Source organism: Molossus molossus, unplaced genomic scaffold (genome assembly GCF_014108415.1).
Source record: "Molossus molossus isolate mMolMol1 unplaced genomic scaffold, mMolMol1.p scaffold_m16_p_10, whole genome shotgun sequence".
Classification (NCBI taxonomy): Eukaryota; Metazoa; Chordata; class Mammalia; order Chiroptera; family Molossidae; genus Molossus; species Molossus molossus.
The window spans coordinates 60555018-60582015 of NW_023425345.1; the positions used below are offsets into that span (position 1 = coordinate 60555018).

Sequence of the window (26998 nt, forward strand, 5' to 3'; positions counted from 1 at the left end):
CCTTTGTTCTAACACAAAAAGTTGGGCTTTTCTCTCTCATATGTCACCTTTGATTTACTCACTCAGTTAGGAATGACTGAACTCTGTATCTACCTGGTATTTAATATCTTCCACTTATCTCTGAAGAACTTCCAGGCAAGGTCTCGGCCATGTGGATTCCGGGCTACGTGGATTATCACATCAATTGCATCTTGGTCCAGCACCACCTCAGAATTCAGTGACAGATTCAGAAGCCTTTGTAGATAGAATCGGGGGAAAGTTTTAGTCCAACAACTTAAACATTTTTACAAAATTACAAAAAGTACATTATTTTATTTATCATAGTCTTCAAGAGAACAGTCCATTGTAAACTTTACCAATAGAAATGTACCAATAGACGTTTTCTGGTTATAAAAAAAAGGAGGAAGATCAAACTCATAGTATGTCAATTAATACATTTATTAAATTATGAAAAAATCTTGTAGGTGGAGAAATCACAATTCTGGTTTGATGATGCAAACGTACCTTTAAAATTCTCTATAGTAAACACTTTTATATCAAAATATTATCTTACATATATAAGTCAGAAATATCTTTAAAAATCAGTTTGAGCCCTGGCCAGTTTGGCTCAGCAGTTAGAGCATCACCCTGAGTGAGGACCAGAGAGACTTGGGTTTGGTTCCCAGTAAGAGCGCTTCCTCGGTTGTGGTTTGTCCTTGGCCCCGGTTGGGGACATGTAGGTGGCAACCAGTCAATGTGTCTCACCCCACCCCCCCAACTCTATCTGAAGATAAATGTAAATAAATAAATAACAGTTTGAAACAGGTATATCTTTCAAGTCAACTAGCTTTAGCTATCTTAACACATCAGTTTTCCTCAGTTCTAGCAATATATATTTTATAGTAACTACATATATTCAAGGAAATAAAAACAACTTCAGAACAGTTTGATTAATAAAGAATATTTTCATTGCACAAATAAATTTAGAATGTTGATTGACCCACCTATTTAATAAATTCCTGTCATCACTGCATGTTAAGGCTTCCAGTAATATTTTCTTCTCAGAAACTGCCGTGGTGGAGTGGAATTTCATCCATATGAATTCCCAGACGTCCTCATCTAGCAGTGAAACTCCTGTACAGTAGACGATGTCTCTAACATTTAGTGGTATTCTAAAGAAGCAACCCATGGTGGTTTCTGTTAATTAAAACCTTTACAGTATTGAAGATAAAGACAGATGCTGCTTTACTACAGTCAGTTTTTAAAAAGATGATTTTGTTCATTAGATTTTATCCGAAAGAGAGTAATACTATACAATAACAATATTCATAAATACTGGCTGAATGAATACAATAATGTATTTTATTGAAAGGTAGCTTTGAATGACATTTTTCTTTCTACTCTTGAAACCAAATTTACACAAAAATTGGAACAGAAAGGCTTAAGAAAGCAATAAAAATAAGGTGCTTTACATTTTCATCAACAATAATAGACTTATCAACCAAAGAGTTTGCTTTCACAACAGGCCAAGCCAAGAATGACAAGAAATCATTGGTTGAAAAGGTTGATTTGGATTAAACAAACATTTTTTCCCAAATTCCTAGACAGCTTTTTAAAAATGTTTTTTTCTCATATAGCTCTCCAAGTTTTGGGACCTAGAAGATTATTAACATGGATAATAAACAAATAAAATACAAGTTTTAAATTTTGAGAAAGTTAAAAAGTCCCCCCCCACCCCATGTTTATAATAGTGATGCTAAAAAATACACCAACTTCTTATTTTGATTCCAAAATAAATGTTACTGTGGAAAACTGTGGATTTTGTCAATCTTGGTTATGTATTTATTTATTTTTATTTATTTTCTGGCTAAAGCAATTTATTGGCAGGATTGTTGGTAGAGGGGGGACAGAGAATCAGTGGGAGGCTAGAGAATCGGACCAGGTAGCTGGTACCCCAGGGAAGAGCACGTGTCAGAAACATCACTTCCCACCCCCACATGATAGCTTCAGTCAACATTCAAAACCTGGTTCTTTATAAATTTATAAATTGTAAATTCTCATGTGCATTTTGCCACAGAAAATGTTAAATATTTTTTTCATGTTTCACTATATACCCCACATTTTAAAAACTCCATTCTCTGAAAGAACACTCCAATACTTTAAAAAAGTTAAAATGCATTACTGCTTTGTGCAATATTTAGTAGTTTATTATTAAGCTTTTCATTTATAATTTGAATGTGGCAAATAATAATAAGTGTTTTCTTTGGATAACAAGATGAACCAATCCCTTCTAAAGATTTAGGACCTTGGTGGTTAAAATACTGCTATAATTAAAGTAGTATTTGCACAAAAGGAGAAAGTGTCTGTATGACAATCAGTAAGATAATCTTTTTCTGTTAAGCAGTCCAAGCTCTGGACACTGGCTAAAGGGGCATCAGAGGCAGAAAACAACACTTCTGGTCAATACTATGTTTCAGGTTACACATCTTATTTTATTTAGGCTATTTGATAATACCATGACGTCCCTATTACACACTTCTTTTAGCAGGAAAAGAACTCTGTTTTGAAAGATGGCATTTTGTATGATAACAACTATCTAGTAAGTTGAGAACCAGGATGATCTGTACATGAAGGTCATTCTTATTTATATCAGCTTAGAGATGGCTAATAACATAAAAACCTAATAATGAAGATATATTTATTTCTATTAGTAGTAACATTCAGATACTTGTCACTGAAGTTTTATTTTTGTTGTTCAATAAAACACTACTACAATGTAAAATCAAGAAAAAAAGTAAAATGAGGAAAACAGTATATCCTTTGAGAGAGTGCTATCTACCACCACCCCCTGGGCCTACGCAGTGGGCTGCAGTCACACCAATGCATCCAGCCTATAATTTTTTGGTGCTGAACTGGCCACAGATGTCATCTCTAAACTCTTTTTAAAATATTATTTTTAAATGGATTAATTAATTTTAAAAACACCCACAATGAGATAACATATACACCCATTAAATGGCTAACGTAAAAAGTTACTACCAAATGTCAGCATGAGTGTGAAACAGCAGGCACTCGGTACACTGTTGAGAAGTGTGTAAAATGACACACCACTGTGTAAATAGTTTGGCATTTTTTAAATAAAGTGAACATACTCCTAACATATGAAAATAAATGAATAAATAAAATATTATTTTTTGTACACAGCTTAATCGTCTTTGAGGCATATTCAATGTTGGCAAGACTGTTTTTCCAACAACAAGTATCTATTCTGTTCATGGAAGTGATCCTTGTTAAAATGCCACTCCGGGTGACTGGAAGGAAATAGGCTAGCTGTGTACTGAAGGAGCTGTTGCATGGCAAGCTGGTCGCACTGAGCAAGGGAAAGACGTACTGAAAGGGAACCCAGCAATAAAGTGTTGGATGTAATGACAGATAGAGCACCCTGAAAGAATCTCACAAAAGTTGTCCTGGACAAGGGAGGCCTTTCAGAGAAATGCAAATTAAAACCTCACAATAAAATACCACCTCACGCCTGTCAGAATGGCTATCAACAATAAATCAACAAACAACAAATGTGGTGAAGATGTGGAGAAAAGAGAACCCTCGTGCTCTGTGGATGGGAATAAAGATTGATGCAGACACTGTGGAAAGCAGTATGAAGTTTTCTCAAAAAATTAAAAGTAGAACAGCCTTATGACACAGCAATTCCACTTTCAGGAATTTATCCAAAGAAACCCGAAACACTGACTCAAAAGAATATATGTACCCCTATGTTCACTGCAGCATTATTTACAATAGCCAAGATTTGGAAGCAGCTGAAGTGTCCATCAGTAGATGAGTGGATAAAAAAAGCTGTGGTACATTTATACAATGGAATACTACTCTGCTGATTAAAGGAAGATAATTTTACCCTTTGCGACAGCATAGATGGACCTGGAGAACATTACATTAAGTGAAATAAGCCAGTTAGAGAAAGACAAGTACCATATGATTTCACTCATATGTGGAATTTAATGAACAAACTGAACTATCATGTAAAACAGAGACAGACTCAGAGAGAGACAGCAGGCAGCACCTCTGGTGTTTGTACAGGGAATATTGTGCAGGAAGAGAGGAGGGACTGAGCAAAAAAAGGGAGAAAAGACTAATGACATGGACAATAGTGTGGTGATTGCAGGTTGGGGGTTGGATGCAGGTGAAAGAGAACATAGAGGGGTAAACGGTGATAGAAAAAATTAATAAAATAAAATGAAAAGAAAGTAAAGCTTTCCAGAATGGGGGCACATTCCACATCTGAAGCTGCAGTCACAAACCAAGAGAAAAACCACCTAATTTGGATGTGATCTGCAAGAAACTGCAGGGTGAGTCTGAGGCTCGTCAGCAGCTGTCCCTCTGTGCATAGCAGGTGTATCAAATTTGATTACTATGAAAATGGACACATATATTTACATATATAATCCAAAGCCTGTTGATGGTCCATTGAAAAACAGACCTTAGTCTCAGCCACAAATCCCTGAACTTTCAGGAAAGAAACATCTCTATTAGCAGAGGCTAGACAGCTCACAAAGCTCCTTAGAGGGGCAAGGACAGAGCTGATTGGTCAGAGAATACTAATTTACTTAGATTTTTCCACCATCTCTCCCCACCCATCAACTCCTCATCTCCTCACCACCCACCAGATAAAGAATCAATGTATATAGTTCACAGGATTATTTGTACTCATCACTGAAAATAAAACAAGATTTTGGAGCGCTGCATTTGCCAAGAGCCCTTGGTTCCCAGTGATTTCCATTGCTAATGAAACCCCCCTTTGCTGCTATATTTGTAAAGATGTTCTAATAACATTTTAGCAAAATAATTGCTCTGGGGACAGTTTAAGATCTCACTGTATAAACCAAAGTCATTAGAAACAAATGAAAAAGTTCATTTGTTTGTAAAGCATGAACCGCTAAACCCACAGAACCCATAGTTATGAACAGTACAAATGAGTCCTGTGAGATTCTTGATGTCAGGATTACAGGGAGAGAGGGCCCCTTCTCGTGAACATAGAAATTGTTTATGAAAATGTGAATATCCCCACGGTCATTTCTATTTAACTGCTGCCTCAGAAGTAAATCTTTTAATGGAATTGTATCATCTGGGAAGGAAAGATGTGCTTATTTTTCTCTAGGTATGGTATACACTGTATACACCAGCAGGGAGCTAGTCTCTCCTGGCTGTCTTATGAGATGAATGGGGAAATGCTTAGCCAAAAGGAAGCGACTTTATTTTTTTCGAGGCTACTATCATTGCAGAAATTATCAGCTAATTAGTGTAACTTCTATTATATTTTAAATTCTATTCTTCATTTAAATAGCATCGTGACAGAGTTCATTTGTATGAACAAGTTTTAAAGCAGTTCAGCATATCATTGTAAAATAATTTATTTTTGTATTTTGTTGATATGTTTAATGTGTTTTACCTTGACAAAAGCAAATGCCTAAAAACTAAATGTTTGGGGTAAAAGTAAAATTAAATAATAAAAAATAAAATAAAATAAAAGCATACATCTTTTAGGGAAAAATTTAAAGAGTTAAATAATGATGATGAAATAGAACTGATATTTTAAATCATAGTAAAATGGTACTTTAATTACTAAATTGAAAATTGTGAAGTAGATTGACAAATTAAGATTAAATAATAAAGAAAATTTCCAAAGACTTTGCTATGAAAGTTTTTGTTATTGCATTGTTTTATAGGGTAAAAAGTCAAGATTCATCTAAAATAAGGAACTGTTATATGTTAAGATAAAAAGAGCAACCAAGAATGATATCATAGGTTAATATTTTATAATATGGTAAATATATTATTAATATAATTAAATATATTATTAAGGACAGTATAATACAATTGTGCTCTGTTTTAAAAAAAAACATAATGTGTATGTTAGGAAGAAAGAAAGAGAATAAACAGATAACTAACAGCACTTGCCTCTGTGTTTGGGGATTGTAGATAACTAGTCTTTGTTTTTTTAACTCATATATTTCAAATTTAATAACTTTTTTAATTACTTTGGAAATAAGATAAGTAAATGTATAGTTCCATTTATAATGGTAAGATTCTGTTACTAGTAAAATAAAATATATTTTGATATAGAAAAACGGTATTGAATAGGATGTAGAAATAATTCTGATGATACAGTTAAAAAATCTCTCCCACAGGAAACTATTATTTGTCAAAGAAAGAAATCACACGCTTTTAAAATATAAATTTTGGCCAGTAACTGCCTATAGGACTGGGCAAGTCAAGGTCATTGCTTCAGGCTCCATTTTTCATCCTAATTGGACAGGGCAAAAGTACATGCGTTCCAAGGTCCCTCCCTGCTCTGTTAGCACAAGATTCTTTTTATTAGCAATTGTAATAACATTGAAATGTGGTTTTAATTATTTTCAGAGACAATGAGAAATTTTTCTCAAATCACTAGTTTCTCTTGGAGCATCTCTTTCATTCAGAGGCACTAATACATGCCATTGATATAAGTGTAACCTACCATTTAATTAATTTTAATTAATTTGCAGTTAATTAATTCATTTAAAAGACCGTTTGCCTAATCTAACTAGAAAATTAAAAGACAGCTTTGGTTGAGGCTTCCTCCCTGACACTGCAAATCTTGTTCTGCCTTTTAAGTATTAATATTGTCACTTCTTCCAGGACAGACAACCTGTGATGTTACAATATCACACTAGCCTGGTCAGTTGTTTGGAGCACTGTCCCATACACCAAAAAGATTGTGTGTTTGATTCCCAGTCAGGCCATATACCTCAGTAGCGGGTTCAATTCCCAGTGAGGGCATGTATTGAGGCAACCGATTGACACCTGTCTCTCTCTCTCTCCCTTCCTCCCTCTCTAAAAATTCAATAGAAGCATATCCTCAGGTGAGGATATATATACCAGACTAAAATATAGCCTGCATTTACAAAGGTTGACTCTGTTCTATTGTCCCCTACGCTCATCTCATTCATTCCCCTTTCTTTAGTCCCTTGGCTACTGCTAAGAAAGTCATCTTGAATAAATAAAGTTATTTAGAAGGAATGTGTGACTTTTTGCACTTAAATGTCAGTTTCCTCATCTGAAAAGTGGGGATAACAACTCCTTACAAGTTATTACAATGATGAATTAGATAATGTTTCTCCAGTGCTTGGCACAGTGTGGGCTTCACTGAAATGCTGTGCATATCCAAGGGCAAGGGCCGTAAAAAATGATCTCAATATGTGGTACAGACATTCCTTCTCCTTCTTATTTTTATTACAATTATTATTAGGATGAAATGATAACAAACACTCCTATCTTTTCTAAATGAATACTGGGATAAAAGAAAGGCAGAAATAATGTTTTTAAACAATGTCATTAAAAGTAAATAATTACAAAAATCTCCAGTTTTAGGAATTACAATAAAACTATTTAATAATCCCACCTAACTTTACTGGCATATGTGTCAATCAAATACACCACGGAATCAATACCAATACCCTTGCACCCAGAAGAAATACTGTTTCTTAATATCGCGATGAGGCCCCCAGCAAAGGGAGAACAGAGACCTTGTGAAAGGTGAGTCAGTGACCAGGGGAAAGAGCGCCAGACAGTGATGCTGGCAGCCAAGCACTGACGTGCAGTAGCCAGCCTGCTCCTTTTGCAGGGAGGACTCTCCCCCGTGCTCATCGTCCTCTCCCCAGTGCTCAACGTCCTCTCCCCAGTGCTCAACGTCCTCTCCCCAGTGCTCACCGTCCTCTCCCCAGTGCTCACCGTCCTCTCCCCAGTGCTCAACGTCCTCTCCCCAGTGCTCACCGTCCTCTCCCCAGTGCTCAGCGTCCTCTCCCGAGTGCTCACCGTCCTCTCCCCAGTGCTCACCGTCCTGTCCCCAGTGCTCACCGTCCTGTCCCCAGTGCTCACCGTCCTCTCCCCAGTGCTCACCGTCCTCTCCCCAGTGCTCACCGTCCTCTCCCCAGTGCTCACCGTCCTGTCCCCAGTGCTCACCGTCCTGTCCCCAGTGCTCACCGTCCTCTCCTCAGTGCTCACCGTCCTCTCCCCAGTGCTCACCGTCCTGTCCCCAGTGCTCACCGTCCTCTCCTCAGTGCTCACCGTCCTCTCCCCAGTGCTCACCGTCCTGTCCCCAGTGCTCACCGTCCTCTCCTCAGTGCTCACCGTCCTGTCCCCAGTGCTCACCGTCCTCTCCTCAGTGCTCACCGTCCTCTCCCCAGTGCTCACCGTCCTCTCCCCAGGGCTCACCGTCCTCTCCCCAGTGCTCACCGTCCTCTCCCCAGTGCTCACCGTCCTCTCCCCAGTGCTCACGTAGTCCTCTCCCCAGTGCTCACCGTCCTGTCCCCAGTGCTCACGTAGTCCTCTCCGCAGTGCTCACCGTCCTGTCCCCAGTGCTCACGTAGTCCTCTCCCCAGTGCTCACCGTCCTCTCCCCAGTGCTCACCGTCCTCTCCCCAGTGCTCACCGTCCTCTCCCCAGTGCTCACGTAGTCCTCTCCCCAGTGCTCACGTAGTCCTCTCCCCAGTGCTCACTGTCCTCTCCCCAGTGCTCACGTAGTCCTCTCCCCAGTGCTCACCGTCCTCTCCCCAGTGCTCACGTAGTCCTCTCCCCAGTGCTCACCGTCCTCTCCCCAGTGCTCACCGTCCTCTCCCCAGTGCTCACCGTCCTGTCCCCAGTGCTCACGTAGTCCTCTCCCCAGTGCTCACCGCCCTCTCCTCAGTGCTCACCGTCCTCTCCCCAGTGCTCACTGTCCTCTCCCCAGTGCTCGCTGTCCTCTCCCCAGTGCTCACATAGTCCTCTCCCCAGTGCTCACGTAGTCCTCTCCCCAGTGCTCACCAGTCCTCTCCCCAGTGCTCACGTAGTCCTCTCCCCAGTGCTCACCGTCCTCTCCCCAGTGCTCACCGTCCTCTCCCCAGTGCTCACCAGTCCTCTCCCCAGTGCTCACGTAGTCCTCTCCCCAGTGCTCACCGTCCTCTCCCCAGTGCTCACCGTCCTCTCCCCAGTGCTCACTGTCCTCTCCCCAGTGCTCACGTAGTCCTCTCCCCAGTGCTCACGTAGTCCTCTCCCCAGTGCTCACCAGTCCTCTCCAAGTGCTCACTGTCCTCTCCCCAGTGCTCACGTAGTCCTCTCCCCAGTGCTCACTGTCCTCTCCCCAGTGCTCACGTAGTCCTCTCCCCAGTGCTCACTGTCCTCTCCCCAGTGCTCACGTAGTCCTCTGCCCAGTGCTCACTGTCCTTTCCCCAGTGCTCACGTAGTCCTCTGCCCAGTGCTCACCGTCCTCTCCCCAGTGCTCACGTAGTCCTCTCCCCAGTGCTCACCGTCCTCTCCCCAGTGCTCACGTAGTCCTCTCCCCAGTGCTCACTTTCCTGTCCCCAGTGCTCACTGTCCTCTCCCCAGTGCTCACATAGTCCTCTCCCCAGTGCTCACCGTCCTCTCCCCAGTGCTCACTGTCCTCTCCCCAGTGCTCACGTAGTCCTCTCCCCAGTGCTCACCGTCCTCTCCCCAGTGCTCACTGTCCTGTCCCCAGTGCTCACTGTCCTCTCCCCAGTGCTCACGTAGTCCTCTCCCCAGTGCTCACCGTCTTCTCCCCAGTGCTCACGTAGTCCTCTCCCCAGTGCTCACTGTCCTGTCCCCAGTGCTCACTGTCCTGTCCCCAGTGCTCACCGTCCTCTCCCCAGTGCTCACCGTCCTCTCCCCAGTGCTCACGTAGTCCTCTCCCCAGTGCTCACCGTCCTCTCCCCAGTGCTCACCGTCCTCTCCCCAGTGCTCACGTAGTCCTCTCCCCAGTGCTCACCGTCCTCTCCCCAGTGCTCACCGTCCTCTCCCCAGTGCTCACCCGTCCTCTCCAGCTGCTCACTGTCCTCTCCCCAGTGCTCACCATCCTCTCCCTGTGCTCACGTAGTCCTCTCCCCAGTGCTCACTGTCCTCTCCCCAGTGCTCACTGTCCTCTCCCCAGTGCTCTCTGTCCTCTCCCCAGTGCTCACATAGTCTTCTCCCCAGTGCTCACCGTCCTCTCCCCAGTGCTCACCAGTCCTCTCCCCAGTGCTCACGCGTCCTCTCCCCAGGGCTCACCGTCCTCTCCCCAGTGCTCACCAGTCCTCTCCCCAGTGCTCACCGTCCTCTCCCCAGTGCTCACGTAGTCCTCTCCCCAGTGCTCACGTCCTCTCCCCAGTGCTCACGTTCCTCTCCCCAGTGGTCACTGTCCTCTTCCCCAGTGCTCACTGTCCTCCTCCCCAGTGCTCACTTCCTCTCCCCAGTGCTCACCGTCCTCTCCCCAGTGCTCACGTAGTCCTCTCCCCAGTGCTCACGTAGTCCTCTCCCCAGTGCTCACCAGTCCTCTCCCCAGTGCCCACCGTCCTCTCCCCAGTGCTCACGTAGTCCTCTCCCCAGTGCTCACGTAGTCCTCTCCCCAGTGCTCACTGTCCTCTCCCCAGTGCTCACGTAGTCCTCTCCCCAGTGCTCACTGTCCTCTCCCCAGTGCTCACGTAGTCCTCTGCCCAGTGCTCACGTAGTCCTCTGCCCAGTGCTCACTGTCCTTTCCCCAGTGCTCACGTAGTCCTCTCCCCAGTGCTCACTGTCCTCTCCCCAGTGCTCACCGTCCTCTCCCCAGTGCTCACCAGTCCTCTCCCCAGTGCTCACGTAGTCCTCTCCCCAGTGCTCACCATCCTCTCCCCAGTGCTCACGTAGTCCTCTCCCCAGTGCTCACTTTCCTGTCCCCAGTGCTCACTGTCCTCTCCCCAGTGCTCACATAGTCCTCTCCCCAGTGCTCACCGTCCTCTCCCCAGTGCTCACTGTCCTCTCCCCAGTGCTCACGTAGTCCTCTCCCCAGTGCTCACTGTCCTCTCCCCAGTGCTCACGTAGTCCTCTCCCCAGTGCTTACTGTCCTGTCCCCAGTGCTCACTGTCCTCTCCCCAGTGCTCACTGTCCTGTCCCCAGTGCTCACCAGTTTCCTAACCAGTGCTCACATAGTCCTCTCAACAGTGCTCACCTGACCTCTCACCAGTTGCTCAATCCACTCAAACTTACAAATAACACAAAGGAATATTAATACCTCTGATTGAAGGTAAAAGTTGTTGAAAACCAGTCTGCATGGTTCTATGTTACTCATAAATTAGTGTTGGAGGAACCTTGTGGTGAATAGACCAACTATATTGAAAACCATTGTTCTTAAATGGTGTTTAATACCTCTTTATATTTTAATTTTGCATATTTGCAAAGAGGCATATGCTGCTCTCTTTTTATGAAAGGAAAAAGAACCACTGAGAAGAGGGAGTCATTTTAACTCTTAATATTCTAAATGTATCAAAAGATTATATTTTAAAATAACTGCACTCTTTTAAAATGGCTTTCATAATTAAGTGTACTTTAAATAAGACGTTCACTAAAATTACATGAAATTATATTTTAAACTTGTAAGTCCCATGTATGAACTAGCTACTATTTCTATTGTATGAGAAGGGAGAGGGGTGGTGAGGGATAAGTATCTGGGCTATCAAAGCACTTGATAAAATATAATTGCTAAAGCCAAGAAGATAAAAAACCAAGTAATCCTGACAACATCTAAAAGGAGAGGACAAAAAGAAAGAGACTCAAAGAAAAGGTAGAGCCTTGGCTGGTGTGGCTCAGTTGGTTAGAGCATCATCCCATGCCCAGAAGGTCACTAGTTTGATTCCTGGTGAGGGCACACACATGGGTTGCCGGTTCAATCCCCAGTTGGGATGTGTACAGGGGGCAATCAATCGATTTCTCTCTCTCTCTCTCTCTCTCTCTCTCTCTCTCTCTCTCTCCCCCCTTCCCCCCTCTCTAAAAAAATTAATTAAAGAGAAGTAATAGTAGAAACACTGAAAGAACACTGGTGAGAAATGTACAGAGAAGTAAAAAAAATTCAGTGATGACAGGCATGACAATGACCTACAAAAAGTGAAAAGGAAAAAGAAGCAATCAATTAGAGGAGAATTTGTGAATTGACTCGTCTAAAAACAATCTTTGGCCTGGATTTTAAACACATTCTACTAAAAAGCTTAGAACACTGTTACTTAACATTTCATAACACAGAACCTTTATGATATCCAGAATTAATTATAGCCCAAAGAGATTTAAAAAATCAAAGTGCTTTATAGCAAAATTTAAAAATTAAGATATCTAAGATGACTCACACTAAAACAGTGAGCAGCAAACCAACAAGACAATGAAATAAATAGAAATTAAACAGTGAGCAGCAGTGTACTAGTAAAAACAGTTCTAAGAGTATAATATAATTTAAAACCAATGAGTTATACAGTTGTAGCAGAAGTTGTGCAATAGCTGACAAATGGCCCTACTTATAAACGCTTGTGTTAAAAATGAAATAAATTGTTTCCTGATCATTGTGTGCCTATTATCCATAATGTAACGAATGTACTCTATCCAGATCCATGAATATTTAAAATTCTTCTTCATTCAGCTATGGTCAGAGCACTGTAAATCTAACTGCCTGCTGTGATAGAAAGACTAATTGCACGTGCATGCGCATGCGTCTGAATCACAATGATTAGGAATCAGTACTTTAAGTTAACTATTAAGATGAAAGAAAATAATGAAATGACGTATCAGTTACAACAGCATATCTGTAAGCTCACCGTCCTCTCCCCAGTGCTCACCGTCCTCTCCCTAGTGCTCACCGTCCTCTCCCCAGTTAAGTCTCATTCAAGTCTTAATCCAGGCCTAAGTGTTCACAAAAACTCCACTGGATGACACTGGGCTCCACCACGACAAAATAACTCTTTTTGCCCAGGATAATTTATAGCAACAGTCATTATACTTTGTATTCTTAAAAAAAAAGGTTTAAAATTATATATGTTTATTATATCTATCGAAATACTGCATTTATCAGAGTGAGAGCCTGTGAAAATGTGGTTTACCTTAATTTCTAGTACACTGTCAAGATGACTGAGGTTTGAATCTCAAGAAACAAAAAAAAAATCTCAAATAACAATCTAACTTTACACTCACAGGAACTATAAAAAGAACAACAAACAAAGCCCAAAGTGAATAGAAGAAAGGAAATAATGAAGATTATAGCAAAAATAAACAAAATAGAGTCTAAATAAACCAATACAAATGATCAGTGAAACCAAAACCTGGTTCTTTGAAAAGATAAAACAAGATCAACAAACCTCTAACCAGACTCATCAAGAAAAAAAAGAGAGAGAGAGAGGATTCAAATAAAAAAAATCAGAAATAAGAGAAAAGTAATAATGGTCTCCAAAGAAATATAAGGGATTGTAAGAAAATATTATAAATGATTGTATGCCAACAAATTAGACAATCTGGACAAAATGGATAAATTTCTAGAAACCTACAATCTTCTAAAACTAAATCATAAAGAATCAGAAAATCTGAATAGACCAATTACAAATAATGAAATTGAAGCAGTAATCAAAAAGCTCCCAACAAACAAAAATACTGGATCAGATGGCTTCTCCAGTAAATTTTACCAAATAGTCAAAGAAGAACACTTAACCTTCACGAACAGTTCCACAAAATTCAAGAAGAGGGAAGACCTCCAAGCTCATTTTACAAGGTCAGCATTAGCATAACTCTAAAACCAGATAAGAATACTACAAAGAGAGAAAAGTATAGGCCAACATTTCTGATAAACACAGATGCTAAAATCCCCAAGACAATATTAGCAAACTGGATCCAGCAATACATTAAAAAGATCATACAGCTATCAAGTGGGATTTATTCTGGGATGCAAAGTTAGCACAATATCCGCAAATCAATAAACATGATACGTCACATAAACACAATGAAGGATAAAAGTCAAATACTCATATCAGTTAAGCCAGAATAAGCTTTTCATAGAATCCAGCATCCACCTATGATAAAAATTCTCAGCAAAGTGGGAATAGAGGGAACATACTTCAACATAATAAAGGACATATTTGACAAACCCACAGCCAACATCATACTCGATGGACAAAACTAAAAGTGTTTCCCTTAAGATCAGGAAAAAGATAAGGATATCTACTTTCACCACTTTTATTCAACAGAGTGCTGGAAGTCCCAGCAACAGCAATCAGACAACAAAATAAATAAAAGACATCCAAATTGGAAAGGAAGAAGTAAAACTGTCATTATTTGTAGATAATATGATATGTATATAGAGAACACATACGATTACACCAAAAACTACTAGAACTGAGATGAATTCAGTAAACTAGCAGGATACAAAATAAATACCCAGAAACTAGTTACATTTTTATACACAAATAATGATCAGAAAGGGAAACTATGAAAACAATCCCATCTATAATTGCATCACAAAATACCCTGGAATAAATTTAACCAAGGTTGTAAAAGACCTGTACTCAGAAAATTATAAGACACTGAAAAAAGAAACTGAAGAAGATACAAATATGTGGAAATATGTCCAAGTTCATGGGTAGGAAGAATTAACATCATCAAAATATCCATACTATCCAATGCAACCTATAGATTCAACGCAATTCCTATCAACATATCGATGGTGTTTTTCACAGAACTAGAACAAATATTCCAAAACTTTATATGGAATCACAAAGGACTGCAAATGGCCACAACAATCTTCAATAAGAAGAACAAAGTTAGAGGAAACACCCTACCTGATATCAAACTATACTACACGGACACAGTAATCAAAACAGCATGATACTGACATAAAAACAGAGATATAGATCAATGGAACAGAATAGAGAGCCCAGAAATAAACCCACACATTTATGATCAATAAATATTTCACAAAAGAGGCAAGAACATACAATGCGGTAAAGATAGTCTATTTAATAAATGACGTTGGGAAAATTGGACAAATACACAAATAAAAAAGTGACATTAGACCATCTTCTTACACCATACCCAAGAATAAACTCAATGGATTAAAGACTTAAATATAAGACTCAAAACCATAAAAATCCTAGAAGAATACATAGTAAAATCTCAGATATTTCTCATACTAATATTTTTAATGTATCTTCTCCAGTAAGAGAAGCAAAAGAAAAAATAAACAAATAAGACTATACCAAACTAAAAAGTTTTTGCATGGCAAAGGAAACCATCAACAAAATGAAGAGACAACCCACTGAGTGGGAGAACATATTCACCAATGCTATATCTGATAAGGGTTAATATCCAAAATTTATAAAGAACTTATACAACTAAATAGCAAAAAAGATATAATCTAATTTAAAAATGGGCAAAGAACCTGAATAGACACTTTTCCAAAGTGGACATACAGATGGCCAATAGACATATGAAAAGATGCTCAACGTCACTAATCATCAGAAAAATAAACCAATCACCTCACACCTGTCAGAATGGCTATCCTCAATAAAGCAACAAACCACAAGTGCTGGGGAGGATGTGGGGAAAGGGGAACCCCTGTGCACTGGTGGTGGGAATGCAGACTGGTGCAACCATAGTAAATAACAGTATGGAGTTTCCTCAAAAAATTAAAAATTAAAAATTTTGACACAGTGATTCCACTTCTGGGAATATATCCAAAGAAACTCGAAACACTGACTCAAAAGAATATATGCTCCCCTATGTTCACTGCAGCATTTATCTACAGTAGCCAAGATTTAGAAGCAGCCCAAGTGCTCATGAATAGATGAGTAGATAAAAAGCCGTGGTACATTTACACAGTAGAATACCATTTGGTCGTACAAAAGAAGGCAATCTTACCTTTTGCAACAGTGTTGATGGACCCACCACCAGTGCACAGGGTTTCCCCTTTCTGGAGAGTATTATGCTAAGTGCAATATGCCAGTCAGAAAAAGACAAGAACCACATGATTTCACTTATATATTGAATCTAATGAACAAAATAAACAAAATATAAATAGACTCCAGATACAGAAAATGGACTGACAGCTGTTAGAAGGAAGGGGGATTGGGAAGCTAGGTTGGGATTAAGCAAAAAAATTAAAAAGAAAAAAACAGAACAGAAGAAAAACCTTATAGACACAGATAACAGTATGTGATTTACCAGAGGGAAAGGGGGGTGGGGGGAGGTAGAAGAGGATAAAAGGGGGGATAAGTGGTGATGAAAGAAGAGTTGACTTGGGGTGGTGAACACACAGTACAATATACAGATGATATATTATAGAGTTGTACACCTGAAACCTATATCATTTATTAACCAATGTCACCCCAATAAATTCAATGAAAAAATTTTTAAAAGATTACTAAGGTTAACAAGGCTGATTCTCCAGCCTGGAAAGAATCGACTATAACAATTTAATTAATTTTTAGGTATAACTACTGCACTTTCACGAGTAATCAATATGTGATGTAATTCTCACTTGAAAGGTCACCAACTAAAAATAGATTGTAGTTTGGCCAAAGTAAGTTTTACTCTTTAGGTGTGTATTTGTGTTTGTGTGTATGTATGGGTCTGTGTCTGTGTATTGATCTACGCACATTTCTACAGGTTTTCACAATGTTTACTGATAGGTTCACTACACAAGAAAATACTGTATTTTTTAAAAATTGAGAAGCATTCTTTCAAATCAAATCCTAGATGTTTCCATGGCTTCACCGAAACAGACTTTAGCTGCCCTCTGCCCTGTGAGAAAGCAGTGAAACTCCATGTATTACATATGGACTCCAAACATATATACATTTTAAGGAAAAAAAATAAATATAATTAAATGTGATAATTAAAAATAGGTTTGAAGACTCTAGCTCTATTATAGAAGAAAAAATTTTTTTTGAAAAATAAACCAATCTGGGTTCTGATGAAAAAGGGAATGGCAAGAGTAGATAAAAGTTACAAAATAAGCTTTAAAAGGCATATTTTGCATTGAGAGTTGATATAACTGAGAAAAACAAATATGTTATTGCCAAGAAATTATACGCCATTAGTTCTTTCTCACTTTCAGATACTTTAAGATATATAAGTATATTCACAGGGGTGGGCAAACGTAGGTTTACAGTTTTGAGACTGCAAAACAGTTTATTACTGTATTAAAAATGATTAATTATTGTATTATTTTCCATGTGAACAATTGCAAACCTACTTTGCCCTACCTTGTATCTATCACAAAACAATAGTTGATGCTTATGGGACATTTTCATCAACATTATCACACTGTTAAGTTAATGTTATCACACTATCAATAGAAAGAAGACTAACGAATAATTTTCACTTTCCTTTTGAGATAGAAATTATATATAAGGAGTCAGTCTCAATCATAGGAGGAAACATAAACAAAATGGAAATGTTGACATTGCTGAACAAATTTCAGTGCTAATCGCAATACTTAGGTTATTTTGGGAAAATGTGGAGGAAATTTCTTCTTCATACTGGTTGGCAGTAGTTGCAATAAAACTTATACTCCATCGATCTGAATCCATCAGTATAATCTACTCTCTGTGAATAAATAAAAATGTTTTGGAAGCTGCAAGTATTTCTGCTGGTGCTTCAGCTTTGGCTTAGTGAATAATAGTGATCGCTACTGTACGGTGAATCAGCAAGGCTCCCTGCGTTGTCCCTGTAAACCTACATTCGCTTGGCACCTGGACTGTGATAAACAGCCCGCAGTTAAAATGGAACTATTCTACAATTAATGGGCATATCTTTTGATAGATGACACAAACATTCAATAGTGTTATGCCTGAAATTGGTATAACATTAGGCAAACAATACTAGCATGGTAGAAAAATTACTATTGGCAGAAATGGGAGAAAAGCCAATTATACTGAAAAGGAACAAATGTTAAATTAAATCAAGTCACCTTCAAAAGCATACTTCTGTAAAAATTAAAACACCTTGAGAAAATACTATTGACTCTTTGCCTTTATGCCTGGCTAGTAATATAATTTTTTTAAGTAAAATGTCAGAAAAAAGTCGTAAGTGTTGGCAAAAGGAAAATAATTATTTCTGCCTTTTATACTAGAATGTAAAATCATTAATGCATTTACATGACAAAGTAAATATGACTATAAAGAAAATGAATAGAAATGTGCACTAACTGGAGTTACATTAGCTCTTGAAGCAATTAACGTCCCTGCTACACCAAAAGTGAATTAAAATGCATCCAGATTAGTTAGCCTCTCAAGCAGAACATTCAGTCAAATATTTACCCCATAATGAACTGAACCGAGTTAGCATCTATTGAATTCTCCAAATGGTGAGGAAAAGTGATACTTTCAGTGTGATTCCTCTTCTATATGCAGGTGTAGACATTACTTAAGTAATCTTTTATTTATTTATTTTGTATTTTACATTTATTTCAGGTGTACAGCACAATGGTTAGACAATTATATAATTTACTGGTGATTCTAGCCCCAGTTGGCACCAGTTATTACAGTATTATTGACTATATTTCCTAGGCTCTACTTTATATCCTTGCAAGTAATCTTAATATGTGATCTCTATTTAGACAAATAGTGTCAGGTAGTCATTACTGGTTATGAAAAAAGATTTCCAGTTTGACTGAGAAATTCACAATAGGGTTAATTCAAACAGCAAGCACACATACTACATTTTGTGCATTACATTTCTTTTATATAATAGCTTTCCCAAAACAGTTCTGTTTGGAACCAAACTCCAATCTCAGAAGACAGATCCCCTAAAACTTTGATGAAGGAGCATAATCAGTTAACTGGGATTTTTGCTCTACTCAGCAAAGAAAAACAAAATCAAATTGATTAACTAAATTAAAAAATTTACAGAACTTCCAGACTAGGTTCTTGGTTCAGTACAGATTCTGCCCTATCAGCTAAATTTTTTGAAAGTAGCAAGACTTTAATATTGAGAAACGATGTGGAGGAGGAAGGCCATTTTTACACACTGTTCCTTCCGTTTACTATTTCCTTTCCTTCTTTGCCTAGTGAACATGTAACTTTCCTCTAGACCTGCGGTCTCAACCAGTGGGTCGCGAACCCTTTGGGGGTCGAACAACCCTTTCACAGGGGTTGCTTAAGACCATCAGAAAACATATTTCCTATGGCCTTAGGAATCAAGACACTGCTCCTCTATCCATCTCCAGGCAGGTCCGCCCACATGCAGATTCGCCCTCATACGACATGAGGAACTGGATTAAAAGGTCGCTGCATTAGGAAGGTTGAGAATCACTGCTCTAGACTGTAGGTCCATTGTCACTCTGCAAGAATGTCAATCTCACCCTGCATGTTTTTGCTCAGTGGTTAGAGCATCAGCCCGCGAACTGGAGAGTCCCAGGTTCAGTTCCTGCTAAGGGCATGTACTTTGGCTGCAGTTTGTCCCCGGCCCAGTTAAAGTCCTGTGGGTGACAGCCACTCAATGTGTCTCTCTCACATTTATGTTTCTCTCTCTCTCTTCCTTTCTTTCTCCTTCCCACTCTATCTGAAGATAAATGCAAGTGTCCTCGGGTGAGGGTAAAAAAAAAATAATAATGTCAACTCAAAAGCTTCTGCACAGCGAAGGATACAATCATCAAAAAAGAAAGGCTACCCACTGTATGGGAGAGCATAATTGCCAATGACATATCAGATAAGGGGTTAATTTCCAATATATAGAGAGTGCTCATGGAACTCAACAAAAGGAAGACAAAGAACCCAATTAAAACCTGGGCAGAGGAACTAAATAGACACCTCTCCAAACAGGACATACAAATGGCTAACAGACATATGAAGAAATGCTCAACATCACTAATCATCAGAGAGATGCAAATTAAAACAACAATGAGGTATCACCTCACACCTGTCAGAATGGCCACCATCAACAAATTATCAAACAACAAGTGTTGGTGAGGGTGTGGAGAAAAGGGGACTCTAATACACTGCTGGTGGGAATGCAGACTGGTGCAGCCACTATGGAAAACAATATGGTGTTACCTCAAAAAATTAAAAATTGAACTTCCATTTGACCCAGTGATCCCACTTCTAGGAATATACCCTAAGAAGCCTGAAACACCAATCACAAAGAATATATGTACCCCCGTGTTTGTAGCAGCACTATTTACAATAGCTAAGATCTGGAAACAGCCCAAGTGCCCATCAGTAGACAAATGGATAAAAAAGCAGTGGTACATATACACAATGGAGTACTATGCAGCTATAAGAAAGAAAGATCTCTTATTCTTTGAGACGACATGGAAGGACCTGGAAATCATTATCCTAAGCGAAACAAGCCAAACAGAGAAAGACAAGTATCATATGATCTCACTTATTTGTGGAATATAATGAACATACCAGTCTGAGGAATGGGGTAGTCCCAGAGACGTGGAAGTGGGGTATAGACTGACAATCCGCAGAAGAGGGGGTGGTGGGGGAGAGATAAACCACAGAACTTATATGCATGTATGCATGAACAATGGACATGGACAACAAAGCTGGGGACAGGGCAGGGAGTGAGGGGGAGGGGGTATCAGTGGGGGGCAAAGGAGAAATATCTGTAACAAACATAAATTAATTAATTAATAAAAAAATTTAAAAAAATAATGTCAATCTCCCTGCCAGGTCATATCGTTCCGTTCATATAAACCTCCCTTCTGGGTCTCAATACAGTTAATGTCTCACAGCATGGCATCTGATGAGCCTCCATCTACCATGGGGCTGTAAGCTTCAGGAAGGGAGGAACTGTTTTCTTTTGCTCACGATTGAATCGCCACCTGCTGCCTTTTAGTATGTCGGGCATGTGACAGAGACTCAAGATATATTTGGTACCTGAGTCAAGTACTCTAAGAGTCTGAATGAATACTGCTTAACTAAATCAAGTAGACTTACTATGGAAAAAATGAGCATCAATACTTTATTTTAGAGACAGAGCTAAAAGTTAAAAACCAAGCTGACTATTAACCAGACAGCCCAGTATCCAAATGTGGACTGGGGAGACGGGGCCTGTGACATGGCAGCCGTCACAATGAGAAATGCAGCACCTTAAAAGATGTTGGTTTTTAGCTTTAAACAACTAGATGGATAAAGTGAGAATAAAATGTCAATGATGATGACATCTTTGATGGTGATTGTGACTCATTCCACAAGTTCCTATACCACGCTGTAAAGATTCTCACAAGCAATTTTTAAGTTTCCAGGCTGGGGTTATGCAGGCAACAATTCATAACAAGATGACTGGCCATAACTATTGAAATGTAAAATTCCTAGGACAGAAAGGCAATGGAAGACAGGTGACTATCCTTACGATATGATATAAGCGTATGATATAAGTAGACAAAAATATGTGCTGTCAAGTAGGTAATTCGCTCTATTTTTTCCTCTCACCTCAACGGGTCTGTTACAAAGGAATTCACACAAAGTGTGCATCAAGTTCTCTATTAACTGTGCACAGTGTGGAACAAGGAACTAGCCAAACAAATTACAGTGAAGGATGCTGTATTACCTCACATGCACGTAAAAGTGTGAAGTACTAAAAATACAGGTTAGTTCGTTTTAAGCTACGTAACACAATCCACTGAGAATATAAATGCCCTGTACAGCATCCTTCTTAAACTCTTAGAAAATTAATAATTAAATAATTTCTGATGTTTGGACGGGACAAAACCAGTGTCTATGCCAGGTGTTGGTAGGAGGTAAAGAGATATATGGAGATTCAGAAAAATGGCGGCGAAGTGAATGGAGGGATTCAGACCGTCTCCCAAGACCAAACTGGATTTACAACGAAAACAAAGGCAAACCGTCAGGAAAGGGTAGCTGAAGGACACCTTGGAGGACCACTTAACCAGAAACACCCACTCAGTCCTGGTAGGCTTGCGAGGACGGGAGAGGGGACCAAGAGCCCAGGGTCCGCAGCGGCCTGGGCAGGGGCCAGGGAACTAGAGGGGAAGTAAACTCTACCGTCTTTCTTCCCACCGTGCCCGGCCTGGAAACCCTGCAGCCGGCTAGGCTAGGCTCTCCGCTGGAGCCGCACAGACTCCTGGCCCCCAAGGAACTGGGCGGGACCAGGGAACTCGGAGGGACCGGGGAACTAGGCGGAAAATTAATTCTGCTGCCTCCCCTCCTGCCGTGCAAGGCCCTGTAGCCGCTGAAGCCGCACAGACTCCTGGCCCCCAGGCAACTCGGTGGGACCGGGGAACGCGGTGGAGAGTTAACTCTACCGCCTCCCCCCCTGCCGTGCACGGCCTTGGAAACTCTGCAGCCGGCTAGGCTAGGCTCTCCGCTGGAGCCACACAGACTCCTGGCCCCCAAGGAACTGGGCGGGACCAGGGAACTCGGAGGGACCGGGGAACTAGGCGGAAAATTAATTCTGCTGCCTCCCCTCCTGCCGTGCAAGGCCCTGTAGCCGCTGAAGCCGCACAGACTCCTGGCCCCCAGGCAACTCGGTGGGACCGGGGAACGCGGAAAATTAAGTCTACCGCCTCACTCCCTGCCGTGCACGGCCTTAGAAACTCTGCAGCCGGCTAGGCTAGGCTCTCCGCTGGAGCCGCACAGACTCGCAGCCGGCTAGGCTAGGCTCTCTGCTGAAGCCGCACAGACTCGCAGACCCCAGGCAAATCGGTGGGACCGGGGAACGCGGTGGAGATTTAACGCTACCGCCTCCCTCCCTGCCGTGCACGGCCTTGGAAACTCTGCAGCCGGCTAGGCTAGGCTCTCCGCTGGAGCCGCACAGACTCGCAGCCGGCTAGGCTAGGCTCTCTGCTGAAGCCGCACAGACTCGCAGACCCCAGGCAAATCGGTGGGACCGGGGAACGCGGTGGAGATTTAACGCTACCGCCTCCCTCCCTGCCGTGCACGGCCTTGGAAACTCTGCAGCCGGCTAGGCTAGGCTCTCCGCGGGAGCCGCACAGACTCGCAGCCGGCTAGGCTAGGCTCTCTGCTGAAGCCGCACAGACTCGCAGACCCCAGGCAACTCGGTGGGACCGGGGAATGCGGTGGAGAGTTAACTCTACCGCCTCCCCCCCTGCCGTGCACGGCCTTGGAAACTCTGCAGCCGGCTAGGCTAGGCTCTCCGCTGGAGCCGCACAGACTCCTGGCCCCCAAGGAACTGGGCGGGACCAGGGAACTCGGAGGGACCGGGGAACTAGGCGGAAAATTAATTCTGCTGCCTCCCCTCCTGCCGTGCAAGGCCCTGTAGCCGCTGAAGCCGCACAGACTCCTGGCCCCCAGGCAACTCGGTGGGACCGGGGAACGCGGCGGAAAATTAAGTCTACCGCCTCCCTCCCTGCCGTGCACGGCCTTGGAAACTCTGCAGCCGGCTAGGCTAGGCTCTCCGCTGGAGCCGCACAGACTCGCAGCCGGCTAGGCTAGGCTCTCTGCTGAAGCCGCACAGACTCGCAGACCCCAGGCAAATCGGTGGGACCGGGGAACGCGGTGGAGATTTAACGCTACTGCCTCCCTCCCTGCCGTGCACGGCCCTGGAAACTCCGCAGCCGCTGAAGCCCCACGGACTCACGGCCCCCAGGGAACTGGGCGGGACCAGGGAACTTGGCTGGAAATTATTCCCACCACCTCCCTTGCCACCCTGCATGGGCCCTCCTAACGCTATAGCCTGCTAAACTCTCCGCTGGAGCCACACAGACTCCCGGAGAACAGGGGACTTGGCGGGATTAAAGTGGGTCCTCCCTGGTGCATCCAAACCCAGGAGAGGGAGCCACAAACAGCAAAACACGAACACCCACTGGGAAAACTTGGCAGACTCCAAAGCCCACTGTGATAACCAAAATGGTGAGAAACAGAAACAAAAGCCAAATGAAAGATCAAGAGACCTCTACAGAAGATGAAATAAATGAGGTGCAGTTAAGCAAGTTAACAGAACTAGAATTTAGAGCCATGATGTTGCGGAAGCTCAACAGCATGTGTAAGGACATGAGCAACATGAGTAAAGACATAGAAATGTTGAAAATAAACCATCTGGAAATGAAAAACCAACAGGAAGAAATGAAGAATGACATATCAGAAATGAAAAACACACTGGAAGGTCTAAAAAGCAGAGTAGGGGAAGCTGAGGACCGGATCAGTGAATTAGAGGACAGGCTAGAAGAAATCAACCAATCAGAAAACCAAAAGGAAAAAAAGATTAAGAAACAAGAAGAGAGCTTAAGAGAATTGTGGGACAACTGGAAACGTAATAATATTCGTATCATAGGAGTCCCTGAAGAAGAAGAAAGTAAGCGAGGGCTAGAGAATATATTCAAAGAAATAGTGACAGAAAACTTCCCTAATTTGGTGAAGGAAGAAGGCATTCAAGTTCAAGAAGCTCAGAGAGCCCCAAGTAAGAAGAACCCAAACAGGCCCACACCAAGACACATAGTAATCAAACTGCCAAAAATTCAAGACAAAGAGAGAATCCTAAAGCAGCAAGAGATAAGCAACAGGTTACCTACAAAGGAACCCCCATAAGGCTCTCAGCTGACTTCTCACAAGAAACATTACAGGCTCGAAGGGAATGGCATGAAGTAATCAAGGTCATGAAAAACAAGGATCTGAATCCAAGACTACTCTACCCAGCAAGGCTATCGTTCAAAATAGAAGGTCAAATAAAGAGCTTCCCAGACAAAATAAGGCTAAGGGAGTACATTAGCACCAAACCAGCACTGCAAGAAATGTTAAAAGGACTGCTGTAATTACCAGGAGAAATGGGGAGAAAAATAGAACCACACTAAACAAAAATGGCAATAAATAAGTACATATCAATAACCACCTTAAATGTAAATGGACTGAATGCTCCCATAAAAAGACACAGAGTAGCTGATTGGATAAGAAAGCAAGACTCATCTATATGCTGTTTACAAGAAACCCACCTCACAACAAAAGACTCACACAGATTGAAAGTGAAGGGATGGAAAAAAATCTTTCAAGCAAATGGAAAAGAAAAAAAAGCTGGGGTAGCAATACTGATATCTGATAAAATAGACTTCAGATTGAAGGCCATAACTAGAGACAAAGAAGCCCACTACATAATATTGAAAGGATCTATCCAACAGGAAGATATAACATTGATAAACATATATGCACCCAATATAGGAGCACCAAAATATATTAAAAATCTTCTGGAGGACTTCAAAGGAGAAATCGATAGCAATACAATCATAACAGGGGACTTCAACACCCCGCTCACATCACTGGATAGATCCTCTAGACAAAAAATTAGCAAGGAAACAGAGACTCTAAATGAAGCACTAGACCAAATGGATTTAATAGATATCTACAGAGAACTACACCCCAAAACTACAGAATTCACATTCTTCTCAAGTGCACATGGAACATTCTCAAAGATAGACCACATGTTAGGGCACAAACTAAGTCTCTACAAGTTCAAGAAGATTGAAATTATAACAAGCATCTTCTCAGACCACAATGGTATGAAACTAGAAATCAATTGCAAGAAGAACATACAAAGACATTTTAACACATGGAAGCTAAATAGAATGTTATTAAACAATGAATGGGTCACCGAGGAAATCAAGGAAGAAATCAAAAACTTCCTGGAAACCAATGAAAATGAGGACACAACAATACAAAATCTATGGGATGCAGCAAAAGCAGTTCTGAGAGGGAAGTTTATAGCACTACAGGCCTACCTCAAAAAAGAAGAAAAATCTCTAATAGACTACCTAACCTCACAACTTAAAGAACTAGAGAGTAAACAAAAAGAAAACCCCAGAGCAAGCAGAAGAAAAGAAATAGTAAGGATCAGAGCAGAAATAAACGACATAGAGACCAAAAAAACAATCCAGAGGATCAATAAAACAAAGAGCTGGTTTTTTGAAAAGATAAACAAGATTGATGGACCCTTAGCTAGACTCACCAAGAAACAAAGAGAGAGAACCCAAATACATAAAATCAGAAATGAAACAGGAGAGATAACAACTGACCCTACAGAAATACAAAAGATCGTTAACAACTACTATGAAAAATTATACGGCAACAAATTCGAAAATCTAAGCGAAATGGACAAATTTTTAGAAACACATAGCCTCCCAAAATTGGATCAGATAGAGATTGAAAACTTGAACAGACCAATAACAACAGAGGAAATTGAAGATGTAATCAAGACTCTTCCAGCAAACAAAAGCCCAGGCCCAGATGGCTTCACAGGGGAGTTTTACCGAACATTCAAAGAAGAACTAATACCCATTCTCCTCAAACTATTTCAAAAAATTCAAGAAGAAGGAAGACTGCCAAACTCGTTTTATGAAGCCAGCATAACTTTAATTCCAAAACCAGAAAAAGACACAACAAAGAAAGAAAACTACAGGCCAATATCCCTGATGAACATAGATGCCAAAATCCTGAACAAAATACTAGCAAATCGAATCCAGCAATACACCAGAAAAATTATCCACCATGACCAGGTGGGATTCATCCCAGGGATGCAAGGCTGGTACAATATTCGCAAATCCATAAATGTGATACACCACATAAATAAATTGAAGAATAAAAACCACATGATCATATCAATAGATGCTGAAAAAGCCTTTGACAAAATCCAGCATCCATTTCTGATAAAAACGCTCACCAGTGTGGGAATTGAGGGATCATACCTAGACATAATAAAGGCCATATATGAAAGACCTACAGCCAACATCATACTCAATGGGCAAAAACTAAAAGCATTTCCCTTAAGAACAGGAACAAGGCAAGGATGCCCACTTTCGCCACTCCTATTTAACATAGTACTGGAAGTCTTAGCCACAGCAATCAGACAGGAAGAAAAAATAAAAGGGATCCAAATTGGAAAGGAGGAAGTGAAAGTGTCATTATTTGCAGATGACATGATACTGTACATAGAAAATCCCAAAGACTCCACCAAAAGCTTACTAGACTTAATAAATGAATTTGGCAAAGTAGCAGGATACAAAATTAACGTCAAGAAATCGATGGCATTCTTATACACCAATGATGAACTCACAGAAAGAGAAACTAGGCAAACAATCCCATTTACCATTGCGGCAAAAAAATTAAGATACCTAGGAATAAACTTAACCAAAGAGATAAAGGACCTATTCGCAGAAAACTACAGATCTTTGAAAAATGAAATAGAGCAAGATGTAAAAAAGTGGAAGAACATACCCTGTTCATGGATTGGGAGAATTAACATCA

At 41.1% G+C, this 26998-nt stretch overlaps 1 protein-coding gene across 1 annotated transcript in view; it reads right to left on the reverse strand.

Annotated features, from left to right (window-relative positions):
• The window catches only part of TRHDE (thyrotropin releasing hormone degrading enzyme), a 384097-nt gene that overhangs the window by 10631 nt on the left and 346468 nt on the right, over positions 1-26998 (reverse strand). Inside the window, exons 16-17 of the mRNA XM_036252398.1 lie at positions 984-1151; positions 94-234 (exon numbers count right to left, since the gene is read on the reverse strand). Coding sequence (XP_036108291.1) covers positions 94-234; positions 984-1151 — 309 coding nt within the window. The remainder of the gene's footprint in view (positions 1-93; positions 235-983; positions 1152-26998) is intronic.